Genomic DNA, 18069 nt, shown 5'->3' with positions numbered 1-18069 from the left:
ATGAGAAGTTGCGGTTGTGATCGTCTACCAACCCTTTCAGTATGGGTAGGTATGGGTAGTAGTGTGGTAGTAGTACTTCGAAGGTATACTTTTTTACACTTTTAGAGCTACCATTTTGATAAGTCTCTCCTCCTTTAATCTTTTTCCTCCATAAGTAGCTTTTGGTGGGAAAACCTCTCCGGGTGAGCACAAAAATCAATCGATTGGGTCGGTGCCGTAATATTTGCTGATGTAAACAGAAGATCGAAAGTGAATCCAAGATGGCGGCTTCAAAACAACAAAATGAGATAGAATCGATGAATTTTAACCTTTTTGAAGACCATTCACGAGAAGTATTCCAAAAGTTTCAGTCTTTAAGGGATGAGAAAACATTATGTGATGTCAAAATGATTGTTGGAAATCGCGAAATACTTGCACACAAATTTCTATTGGCTTCTTCAGTACCCTACTTTTATTCAATGTTTTCTCACAATCTCATTGAAAGCAGACAAGAAACAATAACACTAAAAGATATGGACCCTGATTCAGTTAGCCAACTTATTGATTTTGTATATACCTCTAAAATTTATATTGATCAAGAGAATGTTCAAAATCTTTTGCGAATGGCAACAATTTTGCAAATGGTGAGAGTTCAAGAAAAATGTTGTGAATTTTTAGAACACCAACTTCACCCTTCAAACAGTCTTGGAATTTTTGTTTTTGCTGAAATGCACGGGTGTTCAGACTTGAAGAAGAAAGCTAAGAACTATTGTGATCGTAATTTTATTAAAGTTGTAAAAGAATATGAGTTCTTATCACTCCCTTTTGAAAGAGTGAAATGGTTTTTACAACAGGATGGTTTATGTGTGGGAACAGAAATGGAGGTAATGTTTTGTTTTTTCTGATTTTGTCCCAGACAGTCAGGCACATCCTGGCAAATGAACGGGGTGAGTATTTGCATGGGGTATTTGTCACCCAGTGTAAATGAGATAGTACATCTCAGCCAGTATGGATTTCGTGTAACTAACGCCGAAGATCTTCGGCGTACAACTGAAACGTTTTTGCCGCATTGGCGTAAGGATACTTACAAAGATTGTTTGATTTTCAGTTAGCGTAAAGTAATAATTCCAGCTCGGCGTGAATGACTCCATAAGCCATCAATTTTTAGCTTTCATTTGGCTAAATTTGCTTTCGCTCGCTTACACTCGCGTCAATTTATCAATCATGTTGGCGCATGCGCCTCTTTTCCCATCTTGCACCCTTATTGAAAAATTGAATGTTGGTACAAAAGAAATTTTGCTTGGCGTGATTGGCGTGAGGCCTGCTGTACGGAAAAATATCTTCGGCGCGAGATTTCGTGGAATCCATACTGGCATCTCAGGCTAAAAGCGTGAAAATGAATAAAAATGAACTTAAAACTGAAAATGGGAAAAAAGGAAGAAAACTGGGAACTTCATTTTTTCGTTAAAAGTTTCTTCGATCTTCGAAGACAAAATTGACCCATGGAAAAAAATTTCATCTATGCAGTTCTTTGAAATGAAGCAAAATATTTCCAAACCGTTTCAATTGTGTGGGGTATTCAGTGCTATTATATCACTTTTCTTTTCGACTCCTTGCATTTGCCACCAATCGCAAGTGAAAAATACCCCGTTCATTTGCCAGGATGTGCCTGACTGCCAGATCATTTCAGTAAGGAACATCGACCAGTCCCATGTTTCGACCAATCTTCCCAAGTTAGAGCAGTTGACGGTACTGTCAATGCAATTTTGCTAGACTTTTGTATTGTACGACCTACGCCTTTGTGCGCTTTTCTATCTTTGACAAGGTGGACCATCAAATCTTGCTACATAAGCTAAAAATCAATGGAATCAAAGGACAACTATTGAACTGGATACAATCCTTCCTTACTGAGAGATACCAAAAAGTTTCCATAAACACGTTCCTGTCAGATGAAGCGAAAGTTACAAGCGGAGTTTCACAAGGCTCAGTTCTGGGCCCCCTCTTGTTTCTGGTAATGATTAGTGACATCTACGAAAAGATTAAACATTCCATCCTCTCATCTTTTGCTGACGACACAAGACTTATGAAGGCAATATCTTGCGCTGCAGATGTGAGTATGCTTCAAGATGATCTAGACATTTTCTATGACTGGACATCTATCAACAATATGGAGCTCAATGGAAAAAAGTTTGAACACATTGCATACGGAAAAAATGAACAACTGAAAGTACACTCAGTCTACAAATCAAATGTACAGCAGTGAAAGACCTGGGTATCCTACTCTCAAACAACCTGTCATATGAAATGCACATTCAAACGATCACTGACAGAGTCAAGGGTATAAGTGCCTGGATATACAGAACCTTCAAGTCCAGAGATAAAACAGCAATGACCACTCTTTGGAAGACATTGGTACTTCAACATCTGGAATACTACTCCCAGCTATGGTCTCCTACAAAGAGATCCCTGATGCAAGAACTGGAGTATCTGCAAAAATCCTTTATAAAAGGGATCCAACTTCCACCCAATTTGAATTATTGGGAGAAGCTCAAACACCTCAATATGTACAGTCTCGAGAGAAGACGTGAACCGAAAGATACCAAAGTATATATACATGGTGTATAATCAAACAACTGGTGCCAAATTTTAACTATGGTGAAGGGGAAGGCGGTATTTATTCATATACAAACCAACGCCTGGGAAGAAAATGCCACCTCAAACCAGTGAATACAACAAACAAGAACATTTGGAAGAGCTGCCTTTCAGACACCGGCCCAAGACTATTCAATGTGTTACTAAGAAAAATATGTGACATGACCAAATGTTCCAAAAATTCCTTCAAAAAACAACTTGATCAATTTCTCCAAGATGTTCCCGACCAGCCACTGCTCCCTGCCTATCTCCCTTACAGGATGGCTGACTCGAATTCAATTGTTGAAATGGTCAAACATCGGACCCCACGGGTTGAGTGAGCAGAGAATTTGCTGAAACACATCAAAGGTAATCAAAGGTAAAAGGTAGGACAATTTTCAACTTTTTTGAGCCTACAGGAGCGCACATCTCTATTGATAATTTTTCAACCAATGAAGAAAGAGAAAAACTGCTGAGTAAACAAAAAAATGTAAACAGTTAGATTTTATTCAAGTCCACCCCTTTGTTGATGGAAATCAAACATTGATTGTGCAGAGTGTGCGGCCAAATCTATTTTAAGAATTTCGATCTAGCAGGCACACTCGTGCGATCCATGGAAACAGGCCTATAGAGCTAGACAATATAGAAAACATACCGCCAACGCAACGGCTCTAACTTGGGACGATTGATTGAAACATGGGATTGATGATATCTGGCCTGTATTTTCACTTACTTTTATATCTCTTTGACAACAATTTTGACTGATATCCACCAATTTTATCAATCAAACTTTCACCATCCGAATGTATTTTTAAAGACTATTAAAATTACATAATTTAAATAAGTAATTGACAATTTAATCACACACACGCTGCTCACATCTTGGCGCTTTTTTTTGTTTTGTGTTATTTTTTCTCTTCTGGAGAGAGACTTTTTTACAGGATACACAATTGATTGACATGTCAAAATTACCAAGTGTCAATAACAGATCTCACAATTTTCTGTGGAAGAACAGACTTTTTGGATATTTTTAGTGAACCATTGACTTCATTTTATGCGCATTTTATCCCTTATCTTCAGTCCTAAATCTGTGGTTCTAATTTTGAATTATTTTTGTCAACACCTATCCAAAATCTAGAACTCAAAGCTTAAATCATTCGGAATCTCTCTACTCACTAAGCCTTATAAACCTTTTAAGATGTTTTATATTTATTTTTAGTAAATAAATCTTGTTTTTATATGCAATTTTTAATTTTAAGTTTATTTTTAAGACAGATACATATATTTTTTATTACTATTTATTTAACTTATATTTATATTATTTTCTGGATAATATTTGTGAGAATAGTTTTTGTAATTAACCTCCTGTAAATTATCGAATAGAAATAGAAAAATATATCTGAGTTCAGGCGCTTGTACGAATTTGCGCAATTGCATTTAGGCGTTTCTCATTGCAAAGATTTGTTCCTTTTGCGGTGTGAAAGCCTACCTGGTGAGAGTAGCTTATTCACATTATTTGCTATCTATGATTCGCCATTATGTTGAAATTAATGACTTGGGAGGTTTGGTGACACCTACGTCATATTTTACTCTTTATACTGAAAAAATTATTACTTTTAAAGGTACTAGAATCGGTATTACGATGGATCAACCATGACACAGGGGAACGGAAAGGTCATCTAGTTGACTTGCTTGGTCTCGTAAGACTTCATCTTTTACCAAAATCTCATTTACAAACATTGGTTACAGACAATGTTTCAATACAAAATGGGGAAGGAGCTTTGGATTTAATCACTGATATCATCCAGGTAGGGATCAAATACTGTGAACTTTAAAATAATTATTATGGTTTATTTCTTTCTTTGACTAAGCAATCTGTACTTTCTTTTTTGATTTATTCTTCTTGCTTGTAACTATTAACTAAGAAACAGAAACTTTTCAAATTAGGATATACAGAATATGGTTAAATAGATATTTGTCTACAATTTTTAATTTAACATAGCTCCAGTCCTCAAGCCTCTACACCTTTAAATTTCCTCAAAATAGCTGGGAGTATGAATTTAAAAAAATTTAAGGGGTATCATTCTTTTCAAGGGCCAAGGGGTACCCATGATTGGATCCTAGGCGCCAAGGAAATCTTCAGTAAATTACTGAAAAAATCTAAAAATATTTTGCCTGAAACGGAAATATATTTATCTAATTTAGCAAAACAAAAGTCAGTACAAATACCAGAAATCTAGGTGGTCCCTACCAATCTCTGAGGGGAGGAGGACTTAAATTTTGATAAGTGCTATGGATGATCTGGTTGTATAATTATTCACAATCTGTCTTTTGGTACTTTAATGACTTTCCCTCGTTTGACGTAGACCAAACCATACTTAAAGGCTTTAGGGTCAAAATCGGATATTACATGAGCGTTGAAATTATTTTCCATTGGTTAATTATAACAGGACATTGACAAGAAAGTCATTCCAGTCACCAAACGAAAACCACTTGGTCTTGAAGTCATCTTTTGTATGGGTGGCTACAACAAACAGTCTTATGCTTCATACGATTGCTTTAACCCAGATACTGGACTATGGACTCACCTTGGAGAAATGCCCAAAGCTAAGAGCGGTGCTGGTGCAGTATTTTTAGGTAAAATAATTGGTTTCTCTTTTGTTTTATAATCTCCATAGAAAATCTAGTAGTGTCAAAGTATCCCTAGTATAAGTACAACTTCAAAATTTATGTATCTATTTAAAAAATCATTGATAACTTCTTGGTGTGACAATTAATTGATCCTCAATAGAATAAACTATTTACCGTGGAAAGGAAGAAATTTGAAGGCTTGGAGAGTTGGAGTTTTTACAGATTTATGATAAAAACTTTATTCATTATTTTCCTGTTTTGTTTTTTTGGTTCTAGGTGGTTTACTTTATATGGTAGGGGGTCGTACAAACTCACCACTGTTTGACAAACTCGATTCTGACTCTGCCAACGTTGAAAGATACGATCCTTTTACTCACGAATGGACTTCTGTTGCTAAGTTAAATACACCACGCCACCGTCTTGGCGTGGCGTCAATCGATGGCGTAATTTATGCAGTGGGTGGTAGTGATGGTTTGATGAATCTGAACTCTGTGGAGAAATACAGTGTCGAAAGTGATTCATGGACATTATGTGCACCAATGACTACCCCAAGGATGGGTAATCTTATCTATTCATGATATGCACCATTGCAATGTCTTCCGTTCCACCCAATAGCTGATTGGTTGAAAGTGACGTATTGACTGATTTTACGTCACTTCCAACCAATGAGCTAATGGTTCCGTGACGTAATGTCAGAAGACATTGCAGTGGTGCATATCATGAATTGGTTCTGTTTCAAAATTTGTTTTCAATAAATACGTAGATGCGTGGCTGGTTGAGCAAATTATGGAATGTGAAATCCTAATAAGGTCCTAGGGTATTTGGAAAAAGATCTAAAGATTAAACTAAAGTCTATTCACGATAAGTGTGCACTCTTTTTTCTTTTACCTATAACTTTTGAAGGAATTCTTCAATCTTTACAAATTTGGTATCGTTGGAGAGATATTTGTGAGTGGAACAATTTGAAGTAAAAAAATCTTCAAAAGAATTCTAAAAATGAAGATGAAAATGAAGAAGAAAAAATGAAGATCTTGTAGAGAAGTGCTATAACTTTCATTTTCACTGGAGAGATTTTTTGATCTTTGGAGGTCATCACTGTGAAAAAATTTCACTAAAATATTTATTCAATACAAAGTTATGATACAAAGTTGATAAGTGATTGACCCCAAAAAACAGCAGAAAACAGCAGAAAACAGCGTTTTTAGACGTCAATTAGCTTATAACTTTGTTTGATATCTTTTGATTGAATGATTATTTTTGAGAATTTTTTTCACAGTGATAACGTTCGATAATCAAGGTTTTTTACTTAACAGTGAAAATGATACTTATAGCACTTTTCTACAACATCTTCATTTTTTTCTTTTTCATTTTCATCTTCATTTTTAGAATTATTTTAAAGATTTTTTTATTTCAAATTGTCCCACTTACTAATATCTTTCCAATGATACCAAATTTATAAAGATTTAAGAATTCCTTCAAAAGTTATAGGTAAATGAAAAAAGAGTGCACACTTATCGTGAATAGACTTTAGTTAGGTTTACTAGGCACCAAAGAGTATTCTGGGTTTTCCAGGGGTAAAAGACAGATTTTAGTTCTTCTTTTGCATTGTGAGCACCTAGTGGGAATGTAACCACGACCTTCTTGAGTCAAGACTGGTGTTTTCTGAGTTGCAGGACGCACTGTAGTCATATTTTTGTGACAGTAGACAGACTAAACCTGGATGGAATTTTTTTTCTGATGATTTTTGAAATTGAACCCGGATCGCACGCCTGCACCAAGCTATTACACTACTACACTACTTTGCCTTAAAACGCCACTTCTTTTTTCTACATTACGCGCCAGGCGAAATTCAAGGAAAAAAATTCTCAATGGGCTATTCAAGAAAAATTTCTGCCCTCTATGTTTAGGAGCTCTTCGTTCTAAAAAGGTGACCCCCCCTGGATTTTTCCCAATTTTTCAGGACCTCCTCAACATAGGGGGTAAAGACTATTTCTGGAATAGTCCAATATATTTTCACAAAATAAAGGCCCATAGAATTTAGTTTTACGTTTGTTATTATATTCCCTTCCAGGTGTTGGTGTAGCAGTATTAGATGGTCTTTTGTACGCTGTTGGTGGATTCGATTCTGAGAACCGTTTACGAACAGTTGAATGTTATTGTCCGCAAGAAAACACGTGGAAAACGATCGCTCCTTTGAACACTCCGCGAAGTGGAGCTGGTGTGGTCGCCATGAATGGGTGAGTGTGTAATTTAATTTTTTGGTTTTAAGCTCTCCATATGAAAGTGTTAAAAGTTTTTCCGTCTCGGATGGATGGATGAATGGGATGAGCTGGAGTTTTTATAAGATACTTCACTAATTGGTCGTTTGAAGTAATAGAAATGACGCGTTCTTTAAAAAAAGTAGCAAAATTGTTTTTACTACATGTTAACGACCAACCAGTTCAAATAAGAGCTTGTAAAAACTCCAGCTTGTCCCGGATAAATGAGTGAGTGTCTGACCTAAATGAGTTAAGTTTTACCAAAGTTTTGCGGGGACTTAATTCCGTGGTTCACAACCTCTTCCATATTATCTACGACCAAAATGCAATGTCTTCACTTTTGTTAAAAAAAAGTGTTACAAGATAACTAATTCATCGAGAATCAAAGTAAAAGATCTGATTACAAGGTTAAAGTTGTACGAGCAAAAACTCATTTTCGAAACTGAAACTTAGAAATTAATCAAATTAAGAAGATTTTACTAGTTAAATTAGTTAAATTGTATTGGTGATAGAAGGGGAAACAGGTCTCAGGGTTTTGATTATACCTTTATAATTTAAAACATCTCAAAATCTTCTTCTTCAGGCATGTGTACGCACTTGGTGGTTACAATGGAGTCGCACAGTTGAACAGTGTTGAAAGATATTGCCCGCAAGAAGATCACTGGTGTCTCGTGACGCCTATGAATGAACATCGAAGTGCTCTCAGTGTGGCTGTCATTAAGAATAAACTGTTTGCTCTAGGTGAGATAATTACCCTATTAAGTAAGTAAGTTTGCGAATGCAGTCGAAGGCGACTCAAAGGCTCCCTTTTCTCTACTCTAGCTGGCTACCCGAAGTTATGGGATTTCTCCACTTAACCTGGACCCGTCTCTTTAATTGCTGAGCATCAAGCAGAGAGGCATCAAGTACTATTCTGGGAATCGTTGTTATGACCCGGCTGGGGATTGAACCCACAACCTTGTGCATCGTAGCTGGATGCTCTACCTTCATGCTACGGTCGCTATTACCCTCTTAGAGACTTTATGTATCTTCACTTTGATAACGGAGAAAAACTGTATCCTTACTTTATAAAGATTTGGTAAACCAGCGCTTTTAACCTTTTTGATTTTTGTAGGTTAAAAAGGCGGGCTGTCGCAATTATTGTCCCCTAAATCTTGACCGTTTAAGTTCTTGTTCGTTTTTTTTCTTTGATGGCAGCTTGAAGACTGGTATTTTTCGAAATGGTTCAAGCAGCTCTTCATTCTCTTCTCGTACACCATTATTTGTCGTGGAACTTTCCTTATAATTTGATTTACATCCCCGAAGAAAACACTTTTTACCCATACATTCGACCCAAAAAGAGACCTGACTTGCGAAAAGAAAGTTTAAAGTGGGCGGCTTTCGTTGAAAAAACTGACGCAATACAAGGGAATCAAATTGACGTCAATGCAATGGCTTCAATATTATTAGGATACCCAGTTTTTGACATCAATGCACGCTTGCTAGGCCTGCAGATTTAGAACGCCATGTCCCCAGTCTTTAAATAACGTAAAATCGATGATACAACTCCGAGAAAGTTTCGTAATGAAGGTCTATCTCTGTCACGTTTAGAATCGGACCCATTAATTTCTTTACTCTCGGGTACCTAATAGCCGGGGAGGTTGGAATAAGCAGGGGGGGTTGGAATAAAAATGTCCTGGGTGGAAAATTTTCGAAAAGGAGGCTAATACAGCAGAATTAGGGCAAAAGAGGACTTTCAAAGAAACTTCCCAAAAATCAATAAGCGGGGGGGGCTGGAATAAGAATGTCCTGGGCGGAAAATTTTCGAAAAATTAATCAGCGGCCCCCCCCCCCCCGGCTATTAAGTACCCGAGAGTACTTTTCTAGGGTAGGTTAATGAGCAGTAAAAAAGAGTTTCCTAAAAATACATTTCTCTTTAGAGGCCACTTGCTACTAAAGTCTCTACTAAAGTCTCTGGGCATTTTAAAGTTTAACCCTATTAGCCCCAAGCTTTTTTGACTTTTGTATCCCCAGGGGGGGGTAGAATCTACCACCCTCGATTATTTTCGATCTAGAAGAGCTATGGCCATGAAATTTTGTACAGATGTTCTCCATCATGATACAATTTTCCAGGAAGAAAAAAAAATTTGATTTACGTCATTCAAAAACTGATGACGTCATCACAAAATTTCCACCTTTCGGAAAAAAGCCCAAATATATGGTTTACAAAAATGTCTATTACAGTCGAACCAATAAAGATATTTCAATTCTGTTTAAAGATTCTGCAAGATAAAAGACTGTTCTTTGACATAATTGCCGGTTTTGCAAATTCCATGAAGATTTTTTCTTAAAATCTATGCTGAAGATGAGTAAAATTTTCAAAATTTGATGACGTTATAAATGATGACGTCATCATTTTCAAAAATTTTCTTTTGATTTTTTAAATTTGTATTATCAATGCCTATCACGTGTCAAAATTTGAAAATGATTGAATAAATAGTTTAGAAGTTATCAGTACTTTAAAATTTTGAGTTTTAAGCGATTTAAGCTGGGTTTTATGTCATGTTTCACAATAAAGTCATAAAACCTGATCTGGACAACCTATGACCCTAAAATTTTGCACAAATACTCTTAATAAGATTTTATTAAAAGTCAGAAAGTTTCAAGTCGTTTGAAAAATTTTTCTCCGAGATATAAACAAAAGAACTCCAGCGTGGTAGATTCTACCCCCCCCTGGGGCTAATAGGGTTAAAGAGTCTTAGTATTAAACGTAAAAGCTTTTCTTTGGAATTAGTTCTTTTTTTTTAATTTATAGGTGGTTATGATGGTGAGAAATTTTTGGACGGTGTCGAATCATACGATCAAGATAGTGGAGAATGGAGGCTAGTCAAACCGTTACCGGATCCACGGAGTGGGGCTGGTGTCACAGTCGGTACCATACCTCTACCGTGAAAGATGCGTTGGTATAAAATGATTCCGTGTGACGTCATTTTCATCCACGATCAGCCAGTTACCTAAAAAAACGGTGGATGCTATGTACAAGATGATCAAGTAACACCTTGATAGCTCAAAGTGTTCAAATATTTCCCGTTTGGACCTGTGCATAGTTTTTGGTTTCGTAGGTGAAATTTATGTCAGTTAGGAACAGGCAGCTTGCTCGAGGTTTGCTTAAAGATAGCACCTAACTGGATTTTGCTGAATCGGTCTATAACTTGGTTGAATGGTGATTGGTTTCCATTGGATTAAATCATGATCCGTAGTCGGTCAATTGGCGGAGTAGAGCCGGTGTCACAGTAAGCACCATACATCTACCGTAAAAGAAGTGCTTCCAAATTGGTTGATTGGTTAATAGCGAGTACCTCACCAAAATTCCGTTACAGCGTAGAAATAAGCTGTGACGTCTCGTATAGGATAATTGGTTAAGTGAAGTGATTAAATTTTTCTCTTAGATAATTTAAACATTATTCGGAGTTGATATTCGCGAGCAACGAATTGTCACTAGTGTAAAAGTAAGTATTAACTATCTGCTGTAAAGTCCGTCTACAACTTGCTAGAGGGTGTTGGTTTTGTCAGCTGATTGATTCTGGTCGAAGAAAACCTTTTTCGTAGTCAAGTTATTGTTACCCTGCCGTAAAAATAGCGCTTTCGAAGATTTGGACGTATATTCGACACTATTATATTGATAATGGTTTTATACTGAATAAAATCTCATTCCAATTTTCTAACCGTTACTCAATCAAAGAATTATTGCAGGTGTAACGCTCGATACTATACTTTGTTACTTGGGATAATTGTTTCCCCGAAGTGAATTCAAATGATGTTTCGATGCTCATGCTTCGTTGGTTACATATTACGGACGTTGGGTGAACGTATCAAAACGTTTTCGGTAGACTCGGATACTTGCTTGTACTTGAAGAAAATGGCAATAAAAGTTATGTGAAATTATATTCTGAATGGAACCTATACTCTGCTTTCTGCTTTAAGAGAGCTTTTTTACTTCATAAGTTCAACTGTCTGGATGGACTTTTGTCCCATTTATGGTATGCCCGTGCTGGATAGCGTAAAGCGATTTATTTTTTCGAGAAGATTTGGATTTTCCTTAGTTGGTGACGACTTTTTTTCAATTGAAAGAAGCAGTGTTGTAGAATTCGACAATGAAACATGATTAGAATATAGTTCAACTGACTTTACTCAATCTACAGTGAGTAGGACTGATTCTACAGTCTTCAAAACCTGGCTGATTTGCTCAAGTCTTTTGCCTGATTCTAGATAACTAAGGCTTTTATTTGATTGGTAATTGGTATCGAAACATTGATATTTCTGTGGACCCTCTAGAGATCTCCAACTACCAAAGAATACACGCTTTTTTCTTATAAGAATGGTGTAAATCCATTTCATCATGGATATTTTTAACTTTTGGTCGAAATCATCATATAATATTCTTAACATATTCTTAAGGTTAATTTTTAGATTTTACCAGTCATAGTCTCAAAATCATCGAAAATTATAAATTTAAAAACAGAAGACTTTCTTTTAAAGTATATTCTTATAAAAAAAGCGTAGTATAACCTATTTGAATAGTTTAACGTTCTCTAGTCGTGTTATGGATTATTGGTTTCTTTCTTGTATACCAAAACTTGCTCTGGCTATAAAAGATAAATAAATCTATTAAAGTGCAAAAACTGTTCCAAATTATATTGAAAAAGGTCATTCCTTCAGATCGCAGTTATTTGAATTAAATTATAGGCCTGGATGCAGTGCCTTGTTGATTTCTTCTAGGGATTGTATGAGAAAATAGTTAAGGAAGTGAAACCGTGGATGTAATTTTTCGAACTTTTTTTCGAAATTTTCACGCATGAATAAATCTTCTTTTCTTTTTCTTTGTTTTGATAAAAAAAAAATCAGTGCATGCGCACAAAAGAATGATACATTTTTTTTTCTATAAAACAAGTGTTTTGTTGTAATGTTTGATAATAAATCTGTGTTAAATTTATGTTCAAAAATCTTTTTTTATCATAATTTGTTTTCGAAGAATTTTTGCTTTTTTCGAAATTTCCGAATATGTTTTTTTGGAAACCATTTTTAGGTATAGGGGTACTAAGAGAGAATTATTTAGATATTTTCATATTTTTTGGATTTCGTTTTTTATCTCGATTTTGTATTATATGTAGATATTATATTTTTGCCATTCATGGACAAGGATGTTTCTTTGGTACTCCAATTCAAGTACAGTTGCAAACAAGACAGAATTTTAGATCGTGTTAGCTTTGAAAAGCAATGCCTTACACGTTTTTTTTTTAAAAGAACAAACTATTTAAGAACATAAGGCTTCGAGGCCCAAAAATTTGAGAACATTCTAAGAACATTCTAAGGCTTTGGAGACTTAAAAACATGCATTTTATGAAGAAATTACATCAAAATGCTCAAAAAATGCTGAAAATAAGAACATTTTAAGAACATTTTTAGGCTTCAAATCCAAAAAACTAAGAACATCCGAAGGCTTCGAAAATTTTTGACGTTCTTATAAAAAAAAAAACGTGTATAAGCTTTACTCCATAACTCGGAATTTCCTTAACTCAGCCATATCTGTGTTCCCCGTGCGTGTTCGAGTTATGGGGACTCTACTGCACATCAAATTCGAAGCTTGTTTCTTTTTGTCCTGCGTAAGGCATCCTCGAGGTCAAGCTTTTTTCTCCCTACCTTGAGACATTTCTAGCATGTTAAGCCGATAAATTATTAAAACAACTTTTCTTTAGGGATAATTAGATGGTTTAAGATTTTTGGCATATCACGACATATCGAATCTTTATTCCATTGTTTGTAACAAAAAGTGAAAAAATACATGCTAGAATATCACCACTTTAGGAAAATTTCTTTCCAAAAAAAATGACAGATTTTGCCCAGGATAATTGAAGGAATCTGCATGCCATAAAAATTTAAAACCATTTGATTAACTCCTTTAAAAATTTGGTTTTGGCAATTATGTTATCCTCTAACTTTTCACTGATTCTTCATTTTTCAGCACCAAAAACTAATAACAGACACAAATTTAATACACTGCACATAAAAAAACATGTACTAATAATATGGAGTTAAAATTTTGAACATACCAAGTGGCAACAAAGCTTGGTATTGTTTTATCTCCATCTAACCACCACACACTAAACACAGAAAGCTTTAACAAAGATTGCGCACATCAACATTACATTTTATACTCAGTGACTTCAAAAACCTGGAAGAAGATTGTCTGATCTGAACCCTTAATCAATGCATTTCATTTATGTTGGTGACGATTTGAATGGTTTTAAATTCATCCATAAATATCCTTGTTGCTTCAAAATCACTCATGAATCACCGTTACCCGTTCCTTAATCATTCCATTAATTCCAATACAAAATGTATGAGAAATTGTTGAAAGATTTGAAAATGGTTGGATCGATTGAAGATGATTATGAAATGTTGAGGAGTATTAGGAAGCGATTAGAACTGGATGTGCAAAAGGAGGTATGTGTTCTTTTTATTTGTTTGTTCTTTTATTGTTTGTTTTACCTCAATCTTTGCCAAATTTTGGGGATTGCAGTATATTAATCACATTTCTCAACATCAATATCTATGATTTCTATTTTTCGAAAATTTTGAATAATTGAATGACACAGGAAAAAGTCTTTGATTCCCTAGGTTATTGAAATGTATATCTCCAGATGTGCAAATCTGGATTTTTCCCTAACCAACCCCTAGCTAGGGAAGGTCCCACAGCTCCCTAGTTATGGAAATGAAATTTCTTGAGCTTATGACTACCTAGGGATGTTCAATTTCCCTATTATTGAAAAGTGATTTTCTCGAACTGACCCTTTACGGAAGCATTGCCACGTCGAAAAAGTGTCATTGTAGTCGAAAGGTGCAAAGAATGAACATTTAACGTACCTTAACATACAAATTAAAGACACTTTAAAAATGGTGTAGCCAGGCCCAAAGAACATAACATTGTGTATTGTCAAAGAATGGCCCTTCTCGATCGCCTAAAACAGGTCTGTTTTAAGGTTATTAAACATAATTTGGCTTGATTAGTAAATTTTCTTTTTGCTTTGAAAAAATGTGGTCGGGCCAAGGCCCGGCTGCCCCCCTTTTGTACATCAAGAATGAAGAATTAAGAACACGTTATTCAAATTTCAATTCATGCAATGTATTAAATAAAGAAAAGAATGAACAAAAAAATCCCTATATTTCTAATAAAATTTCAAATGTTATAAATTATATAAATATCACGATAAATAATATAATTATCAAATACCTATTTTGTTATTAAAATTGAAGTTCAAATTAGTCCCAACACTATCAAAGGAATTTCACTTTATTTCAAATCACCAAGACCTTATTCAACAACATCTCGTTGTAAAACTTGGAAGATTCTTAAATTGATTAACTCTCAACCTAAAATTTCAGAAAGTAAACTTTGAAAACCCCGCTAAAAGAACCCAATAAAAAAAAGATAATTATAGCTTTAAATAAAAAAGATAATTGAATAAAATCGTTTAACATATTCCATTTTCATTTCCGAACATTCCAAACTCAACTTTGAAAAGTTAATAAGGTCTGATTTCACAATGCTTTCCAGTAAAACCTCTCTTGCATTTACATTTGAAGCTGTCTCCAAAGGATTTGCATTTTCCTCCGTTTTGACAATGGACTCCTCTGCATCGGTCAGTGCTGATTTCACAACGCTTGCCTTCGTATCCTTTTCTGCATTCACATTTGTAGGTCTTGCCAACAGTTTTGCATTTTCCTCCGTTTTGACAATGGACTCCTTTGCATCGGTCAGTGCTGATTTCACAACGCTTTCCTTCGTATCCCTTTCTGCATTCACATTTGTAGGTGTTGCCAACAGTTTTGCATTTTCCTCCGTTTTGACAATGGACTCCTTTGCATCGGTCAGTGCTGATTTCACAACGCTTTCCTTCGTATCCCTTTCTGCATTCACATTTGTAGGTGTTGCCAACAGTTTTGCATTTTCCTCCGTTTTGACAATGGACTCCTTTGCATCGGTCAGTGCTGATTTCACAACGCTTTCCTTCGTATCCTTTTCTGCATTCACATTTGTAGGTGTTGCCAACAGTTTTGCATTTTCCTCCATTTTGACAATGGACTCCTTTGCATCGGTCAGTGCTGATTTCACAACGCTTTCCTGCGTATCCCTTTCTGCATTCACATTTGTAGGTGTTGCCAACAGTTTTGCATTTCCCTCCGTTTTGACAATGGACTCCTTTGCATCGGTCAGTGCTGATTTCACAACGCTTTCCTTCGAATCCTTTTCTGCATTCACATTTGTAGGTGTTGCCAACAGTTTTGCATTTCCCTCCGTTTTGACAATGGACTCCTTTGCATCGGTCAGTGCTGATTTCACAACGCTTTCCTTCGTATCCTTTTTTGCATTCACATTTGTAGGTGTTGCCAACAGTTTTGCATTTTCCTCCGTTTTGACAATGGACTCCTTTGCATCGGTCAGTGCTGATTTCACAGCGCTTTCCTTCGTATCCCTTTCTGCATTCACATTTGTAGGTGTTGCCAACAGTTTTGCATTTTCCTCCGTTTTGACAATGGACTCCTTTGCATTGGTCAGTGCTGATTTCACAACGCTTTCCTTCGTATCCTTTTCTGCATTCACATTTGTAGGTGTTGCCAACAGTTTTTGCATTTTCCTCCTTTTTTCCTCCGTTTTGACAATGGACTCCTTTGCATCGATCAGTACTGATTTCACAGCGCTTTCCTTCGTATCCTTTTTTGCATTCACATTTGTAGGTGTTGCCAACAGTTTTGCATTTTCCTCCTCCGTTTTGACAATGGACTCCTTTGCATCGGTCAGTGCTGATTTCACAGCGCTTTCCTTCGTATCCCTTTCTGCATTCACATTTGTAGGTGTTGCCAACAGTTTTGCATTTTCCTCCGTTTTGACAATGGACTCCTTTGCATCGGTCAGTGCTGATTTCACAACGCTTTCCTTCGTATCCTTTTCTGCATTCACATTTGTAGGTGTTGCCAACAGTTTTGCATTTTCCTTCGTTTTGACAATGGACTCCTTTGCATCGATCAGTACTGATTTCACAGCGCTTTCCTTCGTATCCTTTTCTGCATTCATTCACATTTGTAGGTGTTGCCAACAGTTTTTGCATTTTCCTCCTCCGTTTTGACAATGGACTCCTTTGCATCGATCAGTACTGATTTCACAGCGCTTTCCTTCGTATCCTTTTCTGCATTCACATTTGTAGGTCTTGCCAACAGTTTTGCATTTTCCTCCGTTTTGACAATGGACTCCTTTGCATCGGTCAGTACTGATTTCACAGCGCTTTCCTTCGTATCCTTTTCTGCATTCACATTTGTAGGTGTTGCCAACAGTTTTGCATTTTCCTCCGTTTTGACAATGGACTCCTTTGCATCGATCAGTACTGATTTCACAGCGCTTTCCTTCCTTCGTATCCTTTTCTGCATTCACATTTGTAGGTGTTGCCAACAGTTTTGCATTTTCCTCCGTTTTGACAATGGACTCCTTTGCATCGGTCAGTGCTGATTTCACAGCGCTTTCCTTCGTATCCTTTTCTGCATTCACATTTGTAGGTGTTGCCAACAGTTTTGCATTTTCCTCCATTTTGACAATGGACTCCTTTGCATTGGTCAGTGCTGATTTCGCAGAACTTTCCTGTGAATCCTCTTGTGCATTTACATTTGTAGGTGTTGCCAATAGTTTTGCATTTTCCTCCGTTTTGACAATGGACTCCTTTGCATTTGTTAGTGTCGATTTCACAGAACTTTCCTTCGAATCCTCTTTTACACTCACATTTGAAGCCCCCATAAACGAGCTCCTTGCACTTCCCTCCGTATTGACAGTGAACTCCTTTGCAATCATCTCGTAAGAGAACTAAATAAAATGATATTATTTTCTGATATCGTTTATAATTCATTTTACAGTTTTGATTTTAGATCAACGAAGGGGCTTTTAAAGATATCTTCCCTAAAATTCATAAGCAGTAAACTCTGGTAAGCTTGAAAAAAATGTTTTAAAAAACTTATTTTTCTTGTTGTAATGCTAATAATATATACTTGGGAGGATCAAAAGAAGTACACGCTTTTTTTATACAAGAATGGTGTAAATCTGTTTCATCATGAATATTCTTAAATCTTTTGGGAAAATCATCCTAAAAAATTCTTACAGCATTCTTAGGTTAGGATCCTAATTCAGACTAGATTTAACATTTAGTACGTACGTTTTGAAAATGCTATAAAAATGGCATTCTTAGCTTGAGTAGCAAAATTCCATGATGGTGATATTCTTAGCATTATTCTTAAATTTTTGGCCATTTTCATGAATGACATTCTTATAAAGTGTATTCTTATAAAAAATAGCGTGTAGAAACAAATATTTCGATTTTTGCAACACTTCATGAATATGACATCAACTTACGTGCATGAGATTGGCCAAAGATGGCGATGACCAATAACAATGCTAGGCTCTTCATGGCTTTCCTACATTGAAAAAAATATGAAATAAAAAGGTCAGCTGGCACACATCGTTGTTTTGACGTTTATTTAACGTTCACAA

At 35.9% G+C, this 18069-nt stretch overlaps 2 protein-coding genes and 1 pseudogene across 2 annotated transcripts in view; 2 read left to right on the top strand and 1 right to left on the bottom strand.

Annotated features, from left to right (window-relative positions):
* The first annotated feature begins 217 nt into the window (after positions 1–217).
* Positions 218–12395, top strand: LOC136802382 (kelch-like ECH-associated protein 1). Its single transcript, XM_067059118.1, has 7 exons — positions 218–863; positions 4233–4418; positions 5061–5247; positions 5518–5799; positions 7313–7478; positions 8083–8240; positions 10294–12395. Exons 1-7 carry the CDS (start codon positions 261–263, stop codon positions 10428–10430), a joined length of 1719 nt encoding a protein of 572 aa, XP_066915219.1. The 5' UTR covers positions 218–260; the 3' UTR covers positions 10431–12395.
* Positions 12396–13488: 1093 nt separating this feature from the next.
* LOC136802378 (serine/threonine-protein kinase PLK1-like) overlaps positions 13489–18069 on the top strand; it is a 40444-nt gene continuing 35863 nt past the window's right edge. Inside the window, exon 1 of the mRNA XM_067059111.1 lies at positions 13489–13982. Coding sequence (XP_066915212.1) covers positions 13875–13982 — 108 coding nt within the window. The 5' untranslated portion in view covers positions 13489–13874. The remainder of the gene's footprint in view (positions 13983–18069) is intronic.
* LOC136802365 (fibropellin-1 pseudogene) lies at positions 15062–17986 on the bottom strand (annotated as a pseudogene).

This window comes from Clytia hemisphaerica, unplaced genomic scaffold (assembly GCF_902728285.1).
Source record: "Clytia hemisphaerica strain Z4C2 unplaced genomic scaffold, Clytia hemisphaerica genome assembly, whole genome shotgun sequence".
Lineage (NCBI taxonomy): Eukaryota > Metazoa > Cnidaria > Hydrozoa > Leptothecata > Clytiidae > Clytia > Clytia hemisphaerica.
This window is presented reverse-complemented; position numbering and strand designations above follow the sequence as displayed.

What these genes read in the sequence shown, in the direction of transcription:
- LOC136802382 (XM_067059118.1), top strand. Translation starts at nt 261, where the DNA reads ATGGCGGCTTCAAAACAACAAAATGAGATAGAATCGATGAATTTTAAC. An exon ending in TGCTGGTGCAGTATTTTTAG is followed by an intron (nt 5,248 to 5,517) that starts GTAAAATAATTG and finishes TTTTGGTTCTAG; the next exon opens with GTGGTTTACTTTATATGGTA. An exon ending in GAATAAACTGTTTGCTCTAG is followed by an intron (nt 8,241 to 10,293) that starts GTGAGATAATTA and finishes TTTAATTTATAG; the next exon opens with GTGGTTATGATGGTGAGAAA.